The 22,126-nt window shown below is 45.2% G+C and overlaps 1 protein-coding gene and 1 long non-coding RNA gene across 4 annotated transcripts; one reads left to right on the forward strand and one right to left on the reverse strand.

Moving 5' to 3' along the window:
• Positions 1–904: 904 nt before the first annotated feature.
• LOC132424715 (uncharacterized) lies at positions 905–6,588 on the forward strand. Its single transcript, XR_009519248.1, has 3 exons — positions 905–996; positions 5,795–5,910; positions 6,416–6,588. It is a non-coding gene; the product is annotated as an uncharacterized lncRNA (long non-coding RNA).
• Positions 5,031–21,376, reverse strand: POPDC2 (popeye domain cAMP effector 2). 3 transcript variants are annotated; one of them, XM_060010712.1, is made up of 4 exons: positions 20,820–21,376; positions 16,616–16,724; positions 10,640–11,051; positions 5,031–5,571 (listed from the first exon to the last, which is right to left on the reverse strand). In XM_060010712.1, the coding sequence occupies exons 1-4, from the start codon at positions 21,308–21,310 to the stop codon at positions 5,486–5,488; spliced, it is 1,098 nt and encodes a 365-aa protein (XP_059866695.1). In that variant the 5' UTR covers positions 21,311–21,376; the 3' UTR covers positions 5,031–5,485. The 3 variants fall into 3 exon arrangements, with proteins under 3 accessions (XP_059866695.1, XP_059866693.1, XP_059866692.1); XM_060010710.1 differs by having other exon boundaries at positions 10,498–11,051; XM_060010709.1 differs by having other exon boundaries at positions 5,463–5,571; positions 10,546–11,051.
• Between the last annotated feature and the right edge of the window lie 750 nt (positions 21,377–22,126).

Consider the following 22,126-nt stretch of genomic DNA (forward strand, 5'->3'; position numbering starts at 1 on the left):
GGAACATCGTGACCTGACTGTGACCTGACCTCAAGGACAAAGGATCTGACACCAAGAAGTTTGCAACAACTAACCACGCCCCTCCCTCACCTTTCCTGTAAAAGGGCTTTGCTGAAAGCCTTCGTGGAGTTCTGGATTTTTAAGGCATGAGTCACCCATCTCCTTGCATGGACCTGCAATAAACTTTTCTCTGCTCCAAACTACGACATTTTGGTATTGTTTGTCCTCACTGTGTGTCGGGCACACGGACTTGCATTCGATAACAGTATCTCACAACCCACTGACCATTTCAACAGCCTTGATTATTCTCCTGGCTTTGTTCTCTCTACTCAAGTCCCTCAGAACTTGAATAGTTGGGAAACAGCTATGCTCTGCCAGGCGCTGTGGTGTGCACTGAACACAATCTCCCTCCGTCCTGCTTTGAGAGCACGATCTCCCGGCTCACGTCCCACTGCGTTGTCACTGGAGCTCAGATTCCACAGCTGGTCACTGAGAGCTGCTGCTTCTCTTCTGCAAGCATGCCTTACTTGTACCTCCAGCCCACAGACTCACGTGCATCTTTTACCTGGATTTTTTTCTGCTTTGCCTACCTTTCTCTGTATTTTAAGGCACAGCTCAAAGTCAGCTTCTTCACGAACACCTCCTGATCCCAGAAATGGGAAGTGACACCTGCTGAACTTCTGTAGCTCTTGTAGTGGTTTCAACTACTCATGTAAGGCTTTCCACAATGGACTGGAGTAGTGCTTATTTGTATATGTATCAGGGATCCAGCTTCACCTTAAAGTGGTTATGAGCCACAAGAAGCCTGTTAATCTTCAGAGGAGTCAGGCCCAGGGAGCTTGACTTAATAAGGCCTTGGTGGAGATGTGGGAGAGTGCCTATAACTCATGTATCTTCTTTTCTAGATCTGGAGCTCCTTCAGGGCAGAGACCATGATTGATTCACCCAGCAAAGCATGTGGTGTCCAGAACAGTGTTTGACAGCAGTGGATATTTAGTAAGTCTTCACGAGATAAAAGAATATTTATTGTCCTCTCCTTAGAGCAAATCTGACTATAGGTCAAGCTTTATTCCAGAATACATGAAGTTGTAACCCAAAGATTTTATTTTCACATGTGTGGACCTCTAGTATGGGATTTTGTAAGAGGTTCACAAATCCATATAATGTCATTTATTTGTTTGTTTATTTATTTGTCATGTATTTATTTTTGTGGCAGTCCTTGCTGATAGTTTTATTTTTTAAAGAAAGGAATACATATCACTTTCCAAAGTTAGCTTAAATGCTATCCTGCCTGGGAGGAAGGATAATGGGCTAAATGACTTCTCAAGTTCGTTCTTTCTTTCTTTTTTTAGAATTTCAATCCATAATTTTTATTTTTTAAAAATTTTTATTGGTGTATAGTTGATTTAAAATTTTGTGTTAGTTTCTGCTGTACAGCAAAGTTAATCAGTTATTATACATATACGTATATACACTCTTTTTTAGATTCTTTTCCCTTATAGGCCATTACAGAATGTTGAGTGAGTTCCCTGTGCTATACAGTAGGTCCTTGTTGCTTAACTATTTTAAATATTGTAGTATATACATGTCAATCCCAAACTACCAATCTGTCCCTCCCCACTATTTCCCCTCTGGTAACCATAAGTTTGTTTTCTATATCTGTGACTCTATTTCTGTTTTGTAAATAAGTTCATTTGTACCATATTTTTAGATTCCACGTAAAAGCGATAAGGTCTGATCCTTTTGAAAACAAACACACACACGTTAAAAGCGTTTCACATCCTGCGGAACCTCTGTTATATACCACATGTGTGTAACAACAGCCCTGCCTGGGCAGTCCTCCAGCTTGGGGGGTGGCCCCGCACCCCAGGTAACATTTTTGAGTCTCAGTTTACAATGTACAAGGAGCTTTTTTGTTGTTTATTGCTTCATTCACTCCCTACAACAGCCCTCAAGGATTGACAAGAGAGCTGTTGGATTTGTCAAGACTGACAAAGGGCTTCTATTGTGAAATGTACATGGAAGAGACAGAATTCCACCAAGAAAGAAAATAAATACATAGTATAACTTTAGGGGAAAAAATGAGAAAAGAACAGAAGAGCAATATAGAACACACTGCAAAGTTCTACAAAGCACATAATCGGAATCCTAAAAGGTGAGGAAAGAGAACATAGGGCTCTGAAGACAGGGCAAGAGGACAAGAGGACAGACGGTGATGGTGAGGTGAGGTGGGTGTCTTAGCTGGGTTGGTGACATTGAGCTGAGAACTGAGTGACCAGAAGAAGTCAGCCAGGAGAAGGTATGATTGAAAAGCACTGCAGAGAGAAAGAAAAACTGCAAAAGCCCTGATATAGATAGGAGCTGGGTGTGTATGAGGAGCACCCAAAAGTCTAGTGTGGCTGAAACATGATGAGTGAGAATAAGAGCAGAATGATGTATGGCTGGAGAGACAGGCAGGTGGGGTCTTGTGGGTCCTAAGTAGCTAAAAGAGTAGCATTCATCAGCATTCCTTTTACTCTCCCACATTGCCCAGTCCCTGTAATCAACAGAACACAGAGCTGATTATTAAGTAGGTCCATGTGACTAGTAGAAGGGATTCGTGTCACTTCTATGAATGTCAAGCTGTCTCTTTCTTAAGGTAAAAAAGCCAGAAGGTCAAAGTAGGTTGAATCATTCATTGAGTTGCAACATGAAGACAGTTGCCCTGATGAGTCACAGCAGATTCTCAGTAGACTTTAAGAGCAATAAATCTGTGTGCCATTAAGTCATAAAAGCTGATTCTGACTATTATCACATGGTAAGAAATCTGGATTTTATTCTAAGTGGAATAAGAAGTCATTTGAAATTTTGAGCAAGAGAGTGAAGACATCATACACATTTTGAAATGACAACTTTGTGTAGAATAGATTATGGGAGGAGGGACAGGAGAAATAAGGAGCCAGTTATAAATCTATTAAAGTTAATCTAGCTATGAAATAATGGTGGCTTGAAATTAGTGGTGGCAATGGACATGCTGAGTTGAATTGGGGATATATTTTGAAGATAGAACTAACAAGACTGATGGAAAGACTCTAAGGTTTTGGGCCTGGGCAACTGAGTGGAATGAGAATGAAGAGTTATAAAACTTTTTTGGTTTAAAGATCTCTTTCATAGGACAGGGGGAAAGAGAGAGAGAGAGAAACTTCCCAGCTCGTTTCACAAAGTCAGCATAACCTTGATATTAAAACCTGACAATGATATGACAAGGTACATAGATTCAAAACTACTAAACAAAATATTTACAAACCAAGTTCGTAAATACATAAAGAGGAAAATACATCATAATAAGACTGGAATTGTTCCAGGGATACAAGTTTGTTTTAACATTCACATATCTATTAATGTAGTTCATTAACAGAATAAAGCAGAAAAATAAACTCAATTAGAGCAGAAAAATCATTTGAATCTGAATAAAAGAACTGACTTGTCCTAGAGCCCAAGCTCTTACTCAATATGCTACTACCTCCTAAACTATTTTTTTTCTTTTTTTTGCGGTACGCGGGCCTCACTGTCATGGCCCTTCCTGCCGCGGAGCACAGGCTCCAGACGCACAGGCTCAGCGGCCATGGCTCACGGGCCCAGCCACTCCGCGGCATGTGGGATCCTTCTGGACTGGGGCACGAACCCGTGTCCCCCACAACAGCAGGCAGACCCTCAACCACTGCGCCACCAGGGAAGCCCCTAAACTATTCTTAAACTCTATAAATCAGGGCTTCCCTGGTGGCGCAGTGGTTAAGAATCCAGTGGCCAATGCAGGGGGCACAGGTTCGAGCCCTAGTCAGGGAAGATCCCACATGCCACAGAGCAACTAAGCCCATGTGCCACAACTACTGAGCCTGTGCTCTAGAGCCCTCGAGCCACAACTACTGAGCCTGCGTGCCACAACTACTGAAGCCTGCTCACCTAGAGCCCATGCTCTGCAACAAGAGAAGCCACCGCAATGAGAAGCCCGCACACCGCAATGAAGAGTAGCCCCCGCTAGCCACAACTAGAGAAAGCCCGCGTGCAGCAACTAAGACCCAATGCAGCCAAAAATAAATAAATTTAAAAGAACCACAATGATATGCTGCTACATACACCCAAATGGCTAAAATGAAAAAAAAAAAAAAAAAGACAATGCCAACTATTGGAGAAGATGAGAAGCAACCGGAACACTCATACACAGTGGGAATATTAATTGGTATAATCACCTAGGAAAAGTGTTTGGCAGTATTTACTATAGTTGAACATATACATACCCAATGCCTCAGTAATTCCAGTATATACCCCCCAAATGTGTACATATGTGTACCAAAAGATAAGTTCAAGAATGTTCATAGTAGCACTATTCGTAATTGCCCCAAGCTAGAAACTACCCAAACACCTATCAGTAGTGGAATGGATAAGTAGATTGTGGTATATTCACACAACAGAGTACTATACAGCAATAAAATGAACAAACTCTTGAGAGAGCAAGGGTTGCCCAAGGATTCCCAGCTGTTTCAGCCCTCAGCTAGTTTGAGTCTTCCCAGCCTGGGCCCAAGACACATGCATGAAGAAGCCTTTGAGGTGATTCTGGCTGTAGTCACTGTCTGAATGCAACAACACAAGAAACCCTGAGTGCAAACAGCCCAGCTGAGCCCAGCCAAGCCCCACTTTTGTGAGCAAAACAAAGTATCGTGATGATTTTAACTCACCTCTTTAGGGATGAATGTTACACAGCAATAGGTAACCAGAATACATGTGGCAGTATTTTGGGGAAAAAAATAGAATATGTTAAATTTGTAAGTCTACTTTAAAATGTTTAAGGAAATTTAATTAAATAGATTTGTAAAAATCCCTCTAAAAACTACTGTTTAATATTAGGGTCATAAATAGAGGGAAAGATTTGTAAGTTGAACTTAAAAGCTTAATGGCAAACTAGGTTCTAAAATTTCTACTTCCCTATGTTGAACCTTAATGAAAAAAATTTTTAAATAAAACAAGACAAAAACAGTGAAAACTTCTTGGATAGCTGACTTCATTGATATTTTCAGAACGCTGAAAGAAACAACATAAGGAAAGGAAATGAGTGATTTATTGAGTGCTTACTAGGTGCCACGCCATGTCCTAGGTGCTTTACCTGAATCAACTCATTGAATCCTCACAACCCTGTGAACTGGGTTTTATAATCCCCACTTTACAGACACTCAGAGAGGCTATGTGACTTGCCTGAGATTCTGCAGTTAGTAAAGGATAGAATCTGTGCTTTTGCACTTTGGGATGCCTTCTCTGGGAAGGAAGCCTGGTGAAGGCAAAGTTCTAAAAGTCACTCGGGAGCCTTGGTGTGGCTGCAGCACTTTAGCATCTTCTGTGTCTGCTCCGACCTTGCCTGAGAGCCTTCCAGTGGGTGAGAAGAGGGGTGTGCACACGAGTCACCTTCCTGTGAGGATTAATGTGGCCAGAGAAAAGGATGGTCCATTGATCCTTACAGTTCAGGAGTCAGAGTTGGAGCCAAGGGGGCCCGTCCCCTGGACATAACTTGAGAGTAGCTCTGGAGAGGAGTTCTAGAAGCTGCGGAAGGACAGAGGAAGGATTTCAGCACTGTGGCTCCAGATAGCTCGCATAACTTCACAGGGTTCTTTTCACGTCTTTTTTTCCTCTACCAGTTCCCAATATTTTAACTGTACCCAATGCCTAACATAATAGGGGCAGATGTATCTTTGAATCATTTCCTTCTAGAATATTAGGGTGAGTCAGCTTTGAAGTTATATAGTCCAGTCCTCTCATTTTATAGGAGAAGAGACCAAGAGATCAACTTCAGTTGCTTCCTATGAAGAATCTATACGCTTCCTATGAAGAATCCTACCTAACATTACGGAATGAGTTCTCAAAAATCTGCATAGAAAATTGGTGAGTTTTATAAAACGCTGTCTTTTATTTTTACAAAGAGAGGGATAGGTAAATGAGGCCTGTAAAACAGAAGTAGAAGAATAACCTGGGGGTGGGCCCTGGTTGTAGGCTGCTGGGATCCCGAGGGCAGGGAGGGAACTGCTGCCTGTAACTTACCTGCCTGAACACGGAGCCTTGGCAGGTCGAGTAGAGCTACCATCTAGAGACCCAGACCCTGAGGCCCCAGGCAGCTCCTGCCATGCCACCTTCAAGGGCAAGTCTTCTGCCCCAGGAGGCTTTCTAGTGGTTCTGGGAGAAACATGCTATTTAACAACACTGACAGCTAACTAAGCACCTTACGGCCACTTCCGAGGGAAAGAGCCTGAATATAGTGTGACGGTGATCAGTCTCTCCTGAGCAAGTAAAACAGGTGAAGGTCTGGCTATAGCTTCATTATTCAGGGGCCAAGGAGCTAGTGTGTGCTTTCTTTGGATCACCACCTTTTTGCTGTTCCTTTTGTTGTCAGGGGATCCTTTCAGCTGCTACCTTCCTTGGAATACCAGACTGGAGGAACTAAGATGGGAAATCATGTATCTCAGAGGAGAAGGGGTAGGGAGTGGAAGAGAGAAGCAGGGGCAGCGTGGGGAGGAGTTTGTTAAATAAATCTATACAGAACAGAATTTTAAAATACCTTATACATTAAACTAGTGCTTTATAGCTTACAAATTGCCTTTGTGTACTTTATCTCAATTACTCCTCACAGCAACCTGGTAAGGTAGACAGAGGCTACCTATCTACTTATCAGTAGGTATTAATTATCTATGAGACTACTAGCCCTGTTTCGCAGATGAGGAACTTCTCTTGAAGGTGGTTAACTGGCAGGACTAGAGTCACATCTTAGAATCACAGACTCATAGCATCACGGAGTTAGAAGACACCTTAATAGCAATAACCTAAGGCATCCTTCTCTCAGAGCTTGAATCACCTTAAAAAAACCTCTGAGAAGATTTCTTCTGATCCCTATTTGAATTCTTCCAGTGACGAGTAACTCACTGCTCCTTGAGGCAAATCCATTATTAATACTGAGCTAAAATCCTCTCCTTATAGCTTTCAGCCCTTAATTCATTTCTGTCCTCAACAACTTCACCAAATTAAGGGAAATTGTAATTCCTCCTCTTTTCAAAATTCGAAGGTATTACTCTTGTCCACCTCTTGCAGATTAAGCATCTTACATTCTTCCAACTGTTACTCATGATTACTCATAATGTGATTACCTGGCACAGTACCTGAAATACACAGTGGATACTCAGTGAATGTTTGTTGAATTGGTTCTGTGGCCTTGGTACTATGTCCTGGTCCTGGCCTCTTTCCTTGACCACAATTAGCCTCCATGTTGTAATCTGTTTCTCATTTGTTTGTTTATTTAAATAATAGAAAGGAAACAATATATAGTATTTACTTTCAAACCACAAAGTCTTCAGAACAACTTGAAAACATAAGCAAAATTGCCCAAATTTCAGACAGCTTTCAGTTAATTTGTGATAATGGACTCATTATCTGACTTAACTGACCACTTCAGAGATGCATTCATTGAGCATCTCCTTAAGTAAGACATCAAATGGAGCATTGTGGAGTGTGTTCATAGAATTAACTGGAAAGATTCTAGTGAAGGCAGGGTTAATTTGAGGTCTAACTGTAAGACCCGGCATGAATACATTATCCAACAGCACTACTTTGCATATTAGAAAAAGTAGCACCCAATTGTGGATAATTCTGGGCACCACCAAACTGAAAAATGTGCTCTCTTCAAAAATAAGCTCCAGTAGAACCTCTGACTATTTTTAGTTGGTCTTAAATTGGCTTGGTGTGAGGGACTAGCGCTGGCGTCAGTGTGATGAAGCTGTGTCCTGACAATGCACAATCCAGTCAGCTTCATGCCTCTTATGTAAGTGCTGGGCGGGGATGAATAGCAATGAGCTTACAATTTTGGTCATTGAAGAGCCAGGGACTAGATGGTGAATTGTGCCCTGCTTTAGAAAGGAAACAAGAGTAAATTGCTACCAATCACGAGGGACTATGCTTATTCATTACAGTAATAACACTAAAAGGAGTTTGATGGCAAATAAGTCAAACCAAACACCCTAAAACACAATTCGAGGAAAAGGTCTCTGGGTTAAATTATCCTATTATCACAGACTAAATTGAAAGCTGTCTAAAATTTGGCCGATTTGATCACGTTTTCAAGTTCTGAAAACTCTGTGGAAGTAAACAATGTGTTTTTCCCTTTCTATTACTTAAGCCAAAGAACATTTAAAAACCTACTCTCTTTATACTACAAATACTAGTACTTTAGAAAGTGAGTTATGTTAGCAGTTTTCTCATCTTGAGCCTCAGAAAAGGCTGAATTTGGAAAGAGGCCTTTTATGCAATAGTATTAAGGGTGGAGGACCTGGGAGATGGAGTCGTGACCGCCCTGCACTGTCATCACGTGGTAGGTGATAGACTCTTCACAGGTACAGAATGGAGAGAACTCCTAGTCAAGCAGGACCTACCACCCAGCAGGGCGGAGGACAGTCCCAAGTCACAAGAGAAATCATAGTGAAATACAGCAGCGAGTTCTTGCTGGAAGACACGCTGATGTCCTGGGGCTCATGTCCATTATACTGTTGACTGGCTGCTTCTCTTTCCTCCTCTGAACAGCACATCCTTTGCCTTCTCACATAAACCCAGGAGGGCCTTTGGGGGCCAGCTGGGCCAACACACTCACATGAAGAAAGCAAGGTTCAGTGAGGTTGTGTGGTTTTCAATCAGTAGCAGAGCCAGACATAGCAGCCAGGACTTCGGGCTCCCAGTGTGGGTCTCTTTCTTGTTTACAGCCCCGCCTGCCTCTTAACGTTTGGGATAACTCATGCGTAAGATGTATAGCCATCAAAGGTGGGAATTTTCACACCTTCACTTGAATGGTTTTCTTTATAGGCAGAGGGAGAGGTACTGATCTTGGAAGAGTCAGGATTAAAAACTAAGTTGGGGATACAGGGCAGCTTAGGAAGAAGAAGAGACAGAGCAAAATAGGAAGTGGGGCAAATGGGAAGAAGGCAACAGAGAGATAAATACAGCAACAGTAAAATGGGGAAGACGTGGAGGACAAATATGGAGAGGGGAAATTAACTGAGAAGAAGAAACAGGCCTTTTTCTTCTTAAGAGCAGCAAACTGAGGGAACCAAGGACTGAGCAGAAGTCAGAAGGAAGGGAGAATGAGGAGAACAAATAGAGCCGGGAAAAGAGAAGAAAGCCAGGAAGGACATGAGGACACAGGGAGCTGCTGTGAGTTCAGAGTGTGTGCAGGTGGGTAGGTGTGTTGGACAAAGAGAGGGACCCACAGGACAGAATCCATATGCACTGGTGGGGGTGGGCGAGTAGGGCACAGTGGGAAGGAGGCAACAGGAGAGGACAATACAAATGGAGGAGGTCAAGAAAGTGATCTCGGGTGCTAGACGCTGGTTGTAAGGACTCTGCCTCCATAGATTATCAATTCCACACCTATGAAACCAAATAGCTAACCTTTTATCATTTGCCCCTCTGCCTCTTTCATCATTTATATGACTTGCTTTTCAAAATATACAAACATTCACTTACTTACCTCAAGTACCCTAAATGCCTTCCTCACTGAACTAGTTTCTTGGGAAAATAGTCAGTGTTTCCTAAAGAATGATTAATCTCTTAGCTAACCCTCCCCCACCTTGGAAACGCGTTCCAAATTGGGAACAGTGGGATTTTCCTCAGGAAAAGCCAGGCCTGCACCATGGTTGGCTGGAGTCCTAGAGGGATAAGTCACACAGTATTGTGAGAGCAGCCAGGGGGAACAGTTACTGCTCAGCACACACTTTCTTGTACACTCTCCTAAGGTGTGAGGGAAATCCTGCACGTTAGTCCCACCCAGATTACGCCCACTCTACCTCCCGCAGGTGTGGTTTTCTGGGAAAGTCACCCTATCATAGTAATATTCAGTCACAGCAGTGTCCAGTCCTGTGCCTGAGCAAATAACACACTTTCCACTGGCCCAGAGGAGAGCAAGGTGGGGACATTTTCCTCCCAGAGTCATTAGCCTCTAATCACAAGCCTCTTGGAAATACTCGATGTTAGCAGAGGTACCTGTCCAATCCAGGCTAAGTAATGACTGCTTTCCAGAGCTGACTGTATGCCAAGAAGAACCATTAGAAATTAGAACCATGTCAGCTTTGTAAAAAACCCTTTAGAATGCATATGCCACAAATAAAATCCCCTTTAGTCTTAGCTGTGGCCTTAGTTATTAGCACAACCTTGCAAAAAAAATTAGCAACCTATCTGCTTGCTCAAAATGTTGACCAAGCCAGCCCACTTTCAAAACTGCAATCACACTTAATAAGGGATGAGTTAAAAAAAAAAAATTTAAAAAACCTCTCATGCTTTGCGTGCACCAGGAGTGAGTTGCTATCTGCAGGGTTGGGTTAATGCCACTTTCTGGGAATCCTCGGGAGGACAGGCTCCATGAAACGATTTTTTGCCCTTACAAACCCAGTTAAGGCCAGCTGTTGGCAAGAAAGTGACAGCTGCCTTCTGAGTACTTACACAGGATCCTGAGCCCGGCAGCTGTGCCCATGTTAGTTCTCCCCTCACCTCATGTACTCCCCATCACTCTGATAATCCATGAACGATTCTGATCCTGACACCTCCTCAAAATCCTCCAGCACCAGACTGGTAGAGTCCTCACCCAGGACGCTGCTGTCGGGCCTGGACATCCTGACCCAGGGAGGAGGTGCAGGAGGGTTGGTAGACGCTGGAGGTGGGGAGCTAGGGGGTGTTTGCTGGACAGATGTGGGCAGGGCCTGAGGAGAGGGGGATGCGGCAGGCTCACGGACGTCCTTGTCATCCTTCTGAGACTCTGGTCCTGCATCTGGGGCAGCAGGACCTAGGACATGGTAGAGGCTGGGGAGACGGATGTCGAAGCGTAGCCTGAACTTAGCAAAGAGCTTGTCATTGAGAGCGTAGAGCTTCTCCGAGATGTCATAGCCCAGCAGGGCTGAGAAGAGGCGAGAGATGTATCGCTCTTTGGCCAGAAGGAGGTGGAGACTTTTCCGGGGCCAGGAAATGTAGCTACATTCAGTCTCGGCTGTCAGAGTGACCTGAGAGGGGTCAGGAGCAGAGAGTAAAGGTTGAAACTAGAAAATGTGTCCATGCTTAGCACAGAGAAATATAGCGTTTACTTGGCAAACTGCTGCACTTTTCTGAAGAAGCTGTGGAAGTAGCTCTCCATGGCCTTGCCTGGAAGAGGTCCTATGACCGACGTTTACTGCGTGCACTGACACAACAGGGGGTGGGGGGTGGTTGTGTGTGTGTGGAGGGTGCTCTTGTCAGGAGCCCTGAGATCAGCCCTTCACTTGCTGGGCCTTCACCTCCTAGAGCCTTAGTGTCCACCTCCGGTCTCCTCGCTCTCCTACTCTGTGTCCCATGGCTGATCTCACTAATGGCTACAGAAGGTTCTGAGCTTGCTGTAATTACAGGGGAGAAAAAGGGCCTCCTAGTGCTCAGAAGAAAGTTCAGGATGCTGATGACAGTTTTTTTTTAAGGATAAAAACAAATAATATATTGGAGTGGGGACACAAAAAAGTGTTGGAAAGAATTTCAGTGAGAGAAGAGCCAGGCTGCATCCATTGGACAGAATGCTGGCTTGGGATTCAGGCCCATGAGCTGCCCTTGACTTGGGCCCTACAAGTAACCAAATGGATCTGATGACTGAAGTCAGAAAAAGGGCACAGAGGAAGAGGAACTCTTTTTTTGGGGTTGGGGGGCCACCACCTTGCGGCATGCGGGATCTTAGTTCCCCGACCAGGGATCAAACCCGTGCGCCCTGCATTGGAAGCACAGAGTCTTAACCACTGGACCTCCAGGGAAGTCCCAAGAGGAACTCTTAAGAGCACAAAGTAGAAGGACACCCCACTCTCCATTTATTTAGACATCTAGAAATTTCTGGACACTCGCTATGTGCCCGTGATACAAAGCTAAGTTACACTTGCAGGGTCAATAACGTGTGCCCAGCACAGAGTAGGTGCTTGATAAACCTTGTTAAAACAATGATGGTAAAGCTAGGTTTCAAATGAAAACATGCTTAGGACAGTAAAGGAAAAGGGTGTGGAATCACACGATTCTTTATACTCTGGCCATAATACTTTAAACGTGAGCAGGTTGGCAGAGCTCAAGATGAAGATTTGTGAATAGAGACAGTGGAAATGAGGGAGGACAGCAGCTGACATTTACTGAGAGGCGACCACATGTTGGCATTGTGTTAAATCCTTTATGTGGGTCGTCTCATTAAAGGTAGGGTTGGCTTTCCAAACATTCTTTGTTAGAGATCGTATATAATCCTTTTATTTCTTTGCCTCCAGAACTCCCCCTCCCCTCCCCTCAATCATCAGCACTGAAGTCAGGGCTCTAAATTAACTCATCAAGACCAGAAACAAGTTTCAAGTTCTGGCTTTACCGCTTTACTAGCTGTGTGACATCAGATGAATTGCTTAATCTCTCCAGGTTTGTTGCCTCATGGGAAAGAATTATTACTCACAATCCATCCATTACTAATTTGGTTCAGCAAGTAATTGTCACATCTGCCATAACCTGTACTTTCGATGTACTTAGTAACAATTCCCAAACAAGAAATAAGTGTGCTGCACATGAAGTGGGTGTGCGTAAGAGCTAATCTGGACGCAAACAGCGTCCTCAAAGCTGAACACGAAGACCGTGGGCATTCTTGTGAACATGCTGTTACTTCTTCCATCTTAAAATAAATCAAAATTTTAAAATTAAAATCCTTTTTCTTCACTTCACTTCCTTCGCTATCTAACACTCCATTGATTTGCTCTCCTTTTCAGCAAAGCTCCATGAAAAAGTTGTCTATATTTGCTGTTACCAATTCCTCTTGCACTCTCTCTTCAGCCAGCAAGGCTTTGCCCCAGTGGTCCACAAACTGTTCCTGGCAAGGTCACCAATGACCTCTACATTGCTGAGTCTGACAATCAGTTTTCATAGCATTCAGTCTCTCCTCTTTAATACTCTTTACTTGGTTCCCAGGATGCCATACTCTCCTGGTATAATCTCCTGATTGGTCCCTTTCAGCTTCCTTTGCTGCTTCCTCTTTTCCCCTCCAAATTCTAAACACTAGAGTTTCCCAGAGTTAATGGATTCTTGAACCCCCTTTCTGTCTACACGCACTCACTTGGTGATCTTGTCTGATCCAATGGCTTTAAATATCATCTGTGTGCTACGACTTCCAGACTTATGTCTCAAGTTCAGACCTTGTTCCTTAATTTCAGACTCAAATATGCAACTGCCTATGCAGTGTCTCCAATTTAAATGTCCATAGATGACACAAATCTAGCACTCCCCAAACTGGACTTCCTCTCTTCTCACAAAGACGATACTATCGTAGGCTTCCTTATCTCAGTTGATAGCAGCTCCATCCTTCCAGTTGCTCAGGTCAAAAGTCTTAGAGGTTTTCTTAATCCTCTTTCTCTCATGCACTACATCCAATGCGTTAGGAAATCCTTTTGGCTCTATCTAGAAAATATATGCTCTGGCCCTAGACGATATGGCTCCATAGCACCTCTCTGACTTCCTCTCCTACTATTCTCTCCCCTCCCTCTCTCTGTTCCAGCCACATTGGCCTCCTTTCTGAACCTCAAACATGCTAGTCCTTCCCACCACCCAGCTTTTGCACTGGCTCTTCCCTCTGTCTAATATGCTGTTCCCCCTGATATTCTCAGAGCTCACACTACCAATCACTTCAGGTCTTTGCTCAAATGGCACCCATTCAATGAAGACTTCCATGAACACCCCATTTAAAATTGCAACTGCAGTTGACCCTTGAGCAACACGGGTTTGAACTGTGTGTGTCAATTTAAATGGGGATTTTTTTTTTAATAGTAAATACTAAAGTACTACACAATCGGCCAGTTGGTTGAATCTGAGGATGTGGAACCCCAGATATGGGGGAACATATATTTGGCGGTTGGACTATAAATTATACGTGGATTTTCTACTGCGTGAAGGGTTGGCACCGCTACCTCCTATGTTGTTCAAGGGTCAACTATATCTCTCCCTTAATTACACTACTCTATTTTTCTTTTTACTAGAAGTTATTATCTTTTAACATATTACATAATTTACTTATTCATTATGTCGATGGCTTATTTTTTGTCTCCCCTACTAGAATGTAAACTGCATGAAGGCAGGGACCTTCATCTGTTCTGTTGACTGATATATTCCGAGCACCTTTAATAGTGCCCAGATGAGAATTCCCTGGCGGTCCAGTGGTTAGGACTCTGCGCTTCCACTGCAGGGGGCACAGGTTCAATCCCTGGTTGGGGAACTAAGATCCCACATGCCACATGGCATGGCCAAAAAGAAAAAACAAAGATAGTGCCCAGGTTACAATAACTGCTCAATAAGTACTACTGAAGTGAATGAATGAAATCAGGTGAAGACTACCAATCTTGTATGTTGCAAAACAACCTGATGTCATTTTCTCATGTCCTATGTAAAATCCTTCCTAAAGGTCTTCAGGAAACTAGTGGTTTGACTGATTCCCACATACACATGCACATGTCTGTAATAAAGTTTTGACCAGCTCTTTCTTTAATCCTCACCTTCGAAGCTGGTTGAATGGATTAAATAAGCTGACGTACGTAAAGAGACCTTGGGTCCAGTAAAACAAGATGCAAGTGGGAGAAATAATGCTGATTTTTGTGTGATCCCTCCCATGCTATGCTCTTGGTGACTAATGAAAGGGTCACAGTGCTTAACAGTCAATAAATTCTTAATTGAATTCTTAAGAGGTGTGATGGAATGTTGATTCCCTTGTGGTAAACTCAGTAAGAATTATGATTCAGTCACTGTGGATTCCCTATTAGTCAACAAAGACTATGCAATTGCAAAGGCAAGGACAAGATGAACTACAACCCGAGACAACACTTGACATTTGCAAAGAGGAAATGGGACTTCACAGAGCCAAGAGCAAATATGTGGATCTCATTGCTCCCAATGGGGGTGCATGCTAAAAATACAAATGGGAGAAATATAACAGTCCCTACATCCCTCTCAGATGACTGAGAGGCCATCTGGGGTCACAGCCCTTCCTTTCAAGCATAACTTAGGGGAGGACGCCCGGCTTATCCACCACCTGTTTCTCAGTTTCAGTGTCAGAAACAGAGCCTGGCCTGGCTGGCTCAGGACCTGACTCAGGCCTCCTGAGGGTTCTTATGGTCCTGGGAGGGTTCTCAAAGGAGACTGCTGGGCGGCTTGGAGAGGACGTGAGTGTGTGGTGGATGAAGCACGTTCAGAGGGGATCTGTGGCTGGTGGTCTAGGCAGTGGGATCAGGATTGCTTCTCAGGCTCTGTCCTCACAGAGCCAAGAGTCAGGGTGGGGCGGAAGCAGGCCCAGCCAGGTGGCACTGCCTGGCATGTGTCTATTCTGGGGTTGGCTCAAATGCTCGCCTGAGGGGCTCCCTGATAGAACTGGTAGGAGACACAGGGAACCCAGTACTGGCAAACTATCTGGACAGAGGAGTACCTATAATGGTGGGTATGGGTAAACTCCACTCTCCTGGTAAACCTCCCATTTTAAAAAAGAATAGAAATAGTGGTGTCAGGCCACTTGGCTTTGCCACTTTCTAGATGACCTTGGGCAAATTACTTGAGGTTTCTAAGCCTTAGTTCCCTCATCTGTTAAACATGTTAATAACAACATTCCACCCAGAGGACAGTTGTGAGAATCAATAAGGCAATAAAATAGGTAGTGCCTGCCATGTGCTAGCCATTCAGTAAGTGAGAACTACAAAGAAGGTAACTGAAATCTGAAGGACTGGCAGAGAAGAGAGGAGGGCTCTAGCACCCAGGCCCTGAACTTGGAGTGTGTATATGATGTCCTCTGGAGCCCTCTGAGACACCAACTGCCCGCTGCCGAGCCAGTTCAGCGAACCTTTACTGAACACCTACTACTGTGCACAAGGTATTGCCCTTTGGAGCCTGAAGATGGAGAGGAGAGCCCAGATTTCTACCTCAGGTTTACTATGCGAAAGACAGAAGGGAAACCAAATCATTAGAGACATGTGCGCAGTCAGCATGGTAAAAGGAATAGAAGAGGCATGTAGGCGGTGTGTGTCGGGGGCGGGGGGGGGGGGAAGCTGGTGAGGTCAGCCTGGGCAGGCCTCAGAGGAAGTGAGATGCCATAGCCTCCTCTGGATGAGGAAAGTGCATTTCAGATAGAAGCGACAGTAGGAGCCAAGGCATGGCCATTGCAAAACAATGTGGTGTGTTTAGGGAAGAACTAGTAGTTCGGTAGGGCTGGTATGAGCAGGAACTGTGAGGAAGGAAGGGGCTGGAGATGTGGCTGGATGTCACTAAAGGTCTTAAGTTACTCCCTAAGGAGTGTGGGCTTTTATCTTGTGGTCACTGGGGTCTTCTGGAAGAGTTTTAGGCATAGGAGTGACATAGCCCCCCTTTCAGGGGTCTGCACCTCCCTACCCCACCCTTCCTCTGCCAGGCACTTTTCCCACAAGAGGAGAGTGCTCCCACCCCGAGCATCATATTGGCAGTGGTTCAAATGACAGATGTAAGAGGGGAAAGATGGAGGCAGGGATATTGCTGGGTACAGTGGGATGGTCTGGGGCGGTGCTGCCATGGGGCTCCCTATTACCTGGAAGACCCCCTCCGTAGAGGGATGCAGCGATTCCCACTCGGGAGAGTCCATGAACTGGTAAGGAAAGACGTAGTGCAGAAACTGCCCGTCCTGGCTCACACGAACCCTGGCAAAGGGAGAGAAGAGACTGTGGGAAAAGGGAAGTGGCTACCCGAATCCTCTCTGAAGTCTAAGTTACATGTTAAAAAGTGGAAAATTATTAGGGTCTAGTATGGACTTTTTCCTCTTTTCCCCGAAAACTCAGAGTCTCAGCCTCAACCTCTCCTCTAAAGTGAGTTATACTGGGAAAGAAGGTTCCTCTTTCAGGCAGAGGGGGCAGATCAAAAAGATCTCTAAGGTACATCCTGTCCATTTCAAAGGAGCTACTGTTCCACTTTTTCTGGAGCTTTATTGGCTAAACAGTTATGTGTGGAGCACCTTCTGTGTTCCTGGAAATCTGGGAATTTGGAGATGATCTGATCCTTGCCTTTAAAGACGTCACAATTTAGTGGAAGCCACAGGTACATAAATAACTGGCTGTAAGTCAGCGTGTGCTACTGTGGGACAGGAGACTAGACGATGGAGAGATCTTAGTTCTCTCCGAGTGGCAGACTTCTCAAAGATGATATTTGAGCTGAGTTTTGGAGGATGAATAGGATATTGAGAAGCAGATCAGAATGGGGATGGAGATCTGAGAAATCCAGTGTGGAATTGTTTTCCAATATCTGCTTTTTCCCTTCCTCCATATTTGGAATTTTAGCTGGGTTCATGGCTGCCCGGCTAAACTACATTTCCCAACCCACCTTGCCATGAGGTAGAGCCATGTGATTACGTTTTGGCCGAGGGGATATTAGCACTCCACACCTTGCTCCTAGTGAATGCCTAGATATATATGTATGTGTGCAAATTACCAAAGACCACCATCAATTAATAAATTATTGCGTATTATCTAACAACCTAAAGATGGAAGACAGAAGGGGACGTAGGTCTCAAACCAAGCCCAAGATGTGGTGTCAACGTACACTCTCTGATGGCAGAAATGCACCTGCTCCTACAAGACCTATCAATATGTGTAGATGGCCATCAGAACTTCCCTGAGTAATGAAAGGATACAAGGAAAGATGATGTGCCGCATTCTCCTACCTCACAGTCTTCACATATTCTGTCCCCTCCAGCTGCCTCTCCTCCCAATCCCCACCTTCTCCTCAGGCCTCAGCTTAAACATTCCTTTCTCCAGGAAGTCTTGTCTGGCTGCCCCAGGAAAGTTACGTCCACTGCTTAAATGCTCTCATTGCACTTTGCCTTTCTCCTTGGAAATACTATGTCTGTTATTCACCACTATGTCAAACATGAATGAGTACCTCTCTTCATACACTGTAAGCTTCCTGAGTACAAGGAAAATATTTTTCTTTTCTTTTTTTTTTTTTTGCGGTACGCGGGCCTCTCACTGTCGTGGCCTCTCCCGTTGCGGAGCACAGGCTCCAGACGCGCAGGCTCAGTGGCCATGGCTCCCGGGCCCAGCCGCTCCGTGGCATGTGGGATCTTCCCGGACCGGGGCACGAACCCGTGTTCCCTGCTTTGGCAGGCAGACTCTCAACCACTGCGCCACCAGGGAAGCCCTATTTTTCATTTTTTAACACAAGATCCCTAGTCCCTAGCCCTCTTCATAAATATTTTTGGAAAGGGGGAGGGAAGAAGGAAGGGAGAAAGGAAAGGAAGAAGGAAGGAACGATCAAACAAATGAACTCACTGTGTCACCATAAATGGGACCAAAACCTCAAAGAAAAGCTTCTCTAACAAAGGAAGAAAGACAACAGGAAAGAAATGAGGCTGCTGCCACACACATCAGATCCTCCTGTCCTCTCCCCAGGCAAGGAATCTGGACACCCAAGCAAGCCACTGAGGAGGGACAAGATTTTACAGTGTGAGTAACATCTAATGAGCCTGCATGACTCCCTGAAACCATTCACATTGTATATTGTATCCTTTGTAGTTTGAGTCTCCTCTTCCTTCTTGATCTCCTGGACATCAGGTAATTTCATCCTCCAAGAAGAGCTTAGACAGTTAGTTGCCTCTTCAGGAGTTCATGCTTGGGATTGTATACGAGAGAAAATCTCCAACAGTAAGCACAGCTTAACAGGGTGATGAACTTTGAGGAAGTCACTTTGCCTTTCTGAGTCTTGAAAGGGATTGATTGCCTTATGAAAATAAAACGAAAAGGATGTCTGAGATTTCAGCAAAGCACTCCAGGTGAGAGTCTGCACGTGAACTGGGGAGGTCTCCACAAGAAGCCTCCATTTCCTGGCATGGAGTTCTTGTCTGCTGCTTTGAGGTGTTTGGTACCTCACCAGCCAAAGGTACGATGATTCTCCTTTAAAGCTGGAGGCTGGTCATATAGACTAGAAGCCCCTTTCCCCAGCTCCAACTTAGCAAAGTTGAGACAGGATGACGTTGAAAGATATCAAAACAAAACTCTTACTCCAAACCTTGTAAGGCAAGAAAAATATCAAAATTGTCTAATTTTTGACTCAGGTTTTGGATGCTAAGTATAATAGGAAAAGCCACACTGAGAGGGCAAGGCCGCCTCTCCTCTTCACAGGGATGTGGTCTTCTACAAGTTCATGGTAAATCCATTATATAAAAGATACCTGAACCATACAATAATCCTGATGTATGGTTTATTTACACTTCAGTTCACCCATCAATGAAATGAAACATCACAAAACCTCATAGCTCATTCAACCCAGGACCTCAGACTCCAAACAAAATAAAAACATGTATACATCACACTTTGATTCTATACATTAATACATAAATGCATATTATTACTAGTAGCAGTAGTTGTTGTAGTACCATCATCATCAATGTCAAACTCCTTTTTTTCCCCACTATGGCTGGTGGTCTTATCTGGTTTCTTTCTTATTTTTTTGGAATCAGACCCTTCTGATTACTTTCTTGTCTTTCTACCACATTCTCCTGGTCTCAAGAAAGCAGGAAAGAGGAAATTAAGGACAAAACTTATGAAATACTCTACTTGCTTTCCACAGAGCCAGCCCAAGTACATACCAGGTTAAGATGCTTACTGTCAGATGCTTAGCTCCACATACAAGTCCCACTAGGGCAATATTTCAAAGAATTCACAATTTCCTACCAACTGTGCAGCACAGAGCTCCATGGTATATTTGTTCAGAAGAGATCAGTCAATGGCCAATGCTCGCATGCAGCCTGACCAGGCATACAGTAATCCTGACAAAGCCCATTTCTGCTAAGGTCTGACTGTCAGCCTCCTTAAAAGGTGTCAACCAGTTGTCTCCACCATATACTCAAAGAGACACACGTGGGCATCACTACTCCTCCCTCACTGTCTGGCCCGCAGGTTTATAGCACTTTACTTCTTCGTCTGTAAGAATCTCAATAGAACAATTGGAAGTGGAAAAGTGGACAAGAGGTATTCCTGCTCCATACCTGGGTATATACAGAATGGGTTTACCAGGGCTTCCCTGGTGGTGCAGTGGTTGAGAGTCCGCCTGCCGATGCAGGGGACACGGGTTCATGCCCCGGTCCGGGAGGATCCCACGGACCCCACATGCCGTGAAGCGGCTAGGCCTATGAGCCATGGCTGCTGAGCCTGCGTGTCTGGAGCCTGTGCTCCGCAACGGGAGAGGCCACAACAGTGAGAGGCCTGCGTACCACAAAAAAGAATGGCTTTACCATAGAATCTGTGTGGGATATTCCCCAAGATCTTTGATGCCCTGGAGGGAACAGGGGTTACAGGAAACCCCCTCTGTTTTGGCACTGTTTCTTGTACATACTTGGCACTTAGCAAATGTTGAATGCATATGGAAGGAATGAATTAATCTTACTGAAATGTCCAGTTTTCCAAAGCTTACAGAGATATTGCTGCAGTTTAGACATGACATGCTGGCGTGTGTGTGTGGTGTGGTCATTTCACACCCAGCCTCAAGAAACACTCACCCCACACCTCCCAGCACAAGTGCACATACACTCCTTCCTGCCAACCAAGGTGCCTCATGAGCTAGTTTCCTCATGGAAAATGCTAAGAAAGGGGAAGCAAAGCGCATGCTTAGAAAAATCTATTTTGGTTTGTTTGACTTGCCACATCCTTCCTCAGTGGAAGGGACATGAAATGGAAAGGGAGGCACTGGGAAATGAGAAGCGTGGGTGTGGGGAAGAAATGCTGGGCATTGACCCAGCGGCTTACCGGCCAGAAAGCAGCAGGGACAGGCGGTCGATGGGCGTCTCGCCCTCCACGGCGTAGGTCTGCTCCGTGGCCAGAGTCAAGACTTGCTCCTCGCAGCAGCGAACGATCTCCTTGTACGCTGGCAGGGGTACCTGCAGGGGCAGGCACAGCGTCTTGTAGAGGAGCTCGAACTCCTCAGGGAGGGTGTCCTCGCGCAGGCGGTACACCAGGTGTGCCAGCTGGAGCACGCAGGCAGTCGCCAGCAGCACGCTCCAGAGGACGATGTCTAGGCCGCAGGCGTCGAACCAGCCCCACAGCACACAGCACAGGTAGCCCGTGCCCAGGAAGCCAAAGAGGTAGAAGCACCCATACACCCCGCTGCCCCCCATGAAGCCCAGGAGCAGGAGGCAGGTGGCCAGGTGGTAGACAGCCCCTTCCTGGTCCCGCCTCCAGCCGACACACAGCGGCCTGCTCCAGAGGAGCTGGCCCACTGCGCTGCCGTTGCTGCTCATCTTCGGGCCTCAAAGCCTGTCGGGCTCTAAGACTGTCCCCACGTGGGAAATTCAGGAAATGGGTTAGCCTGTCCTCTCAGATGTCATCTCACCATTGGCTTCTCCCCACCAGCTCCACCTTTCCTGGGAGGAATGCTTGCATTAGCTTGGGGAATGAATGGCAGAACATAATACACTTCATGGAGAACTGAAAACCTTTCTTTCTCTTTCCCTCAGCAAGGCTCTGGCCCTCCCCGCAGAGCTCTGACGAGCGTCCACGGCTCCAAGTTTCTTAGGACAGTCTTCACATTTGGCTCTTGGCAGGAAACCTAAATTGTCCTGAGGAAAAGATAGGACTATGGGGCTGAAAACTTCAGCAGTGAGGGATAAAAAAGAAGCCACATCCTGCTTTGTGTTGTCCCCAAACAGAATGAGGAGAGCTCAGCACGGGAGGCACATTTGTGCACCATTTGGAATGCATCTCTCTTGGCACCGGAAGAAAGGGTGACCCCAGACGGATACCATGTTTGGAATTGGAATCCAAGTGGTACTGGCAGTGAGAAAAAACAGGCCAGGCACACAGGCAGGCTGGAAGAGCACTTAACATACCTCCCCAGAGGACAAGATAAGACCTGGGGCAAAAGAGGCAAGTGTGTGTGTGTGTGTGTGTGTGTGTGTGAGTGTGAGTGAGGGGGTGGACAAAGGGAAAGTGTGCACAGAATTTACTGTCACACCTCAGGCAGGACACTGTCCAGAGCCCGCTCTGGGAGGGCTGGGGGCTCTCCTGAGGTAGGAGGACACTTCAAGGTCGGAAAGTATGGGACTATTATCAGAAAA

This window comes from Delphinus delphis, chromosome 4, assembly GCF_949987515.2.
Source record: "Delphinus delphis chromosome 4, mDelDel1.2, whole genome shotgun sequence".
NCBI lineage: Eukaryota > Metazoa > Chordata > Mammalia > Artiodactyla > Delphinidae > Delphinus > Delphinus delphis.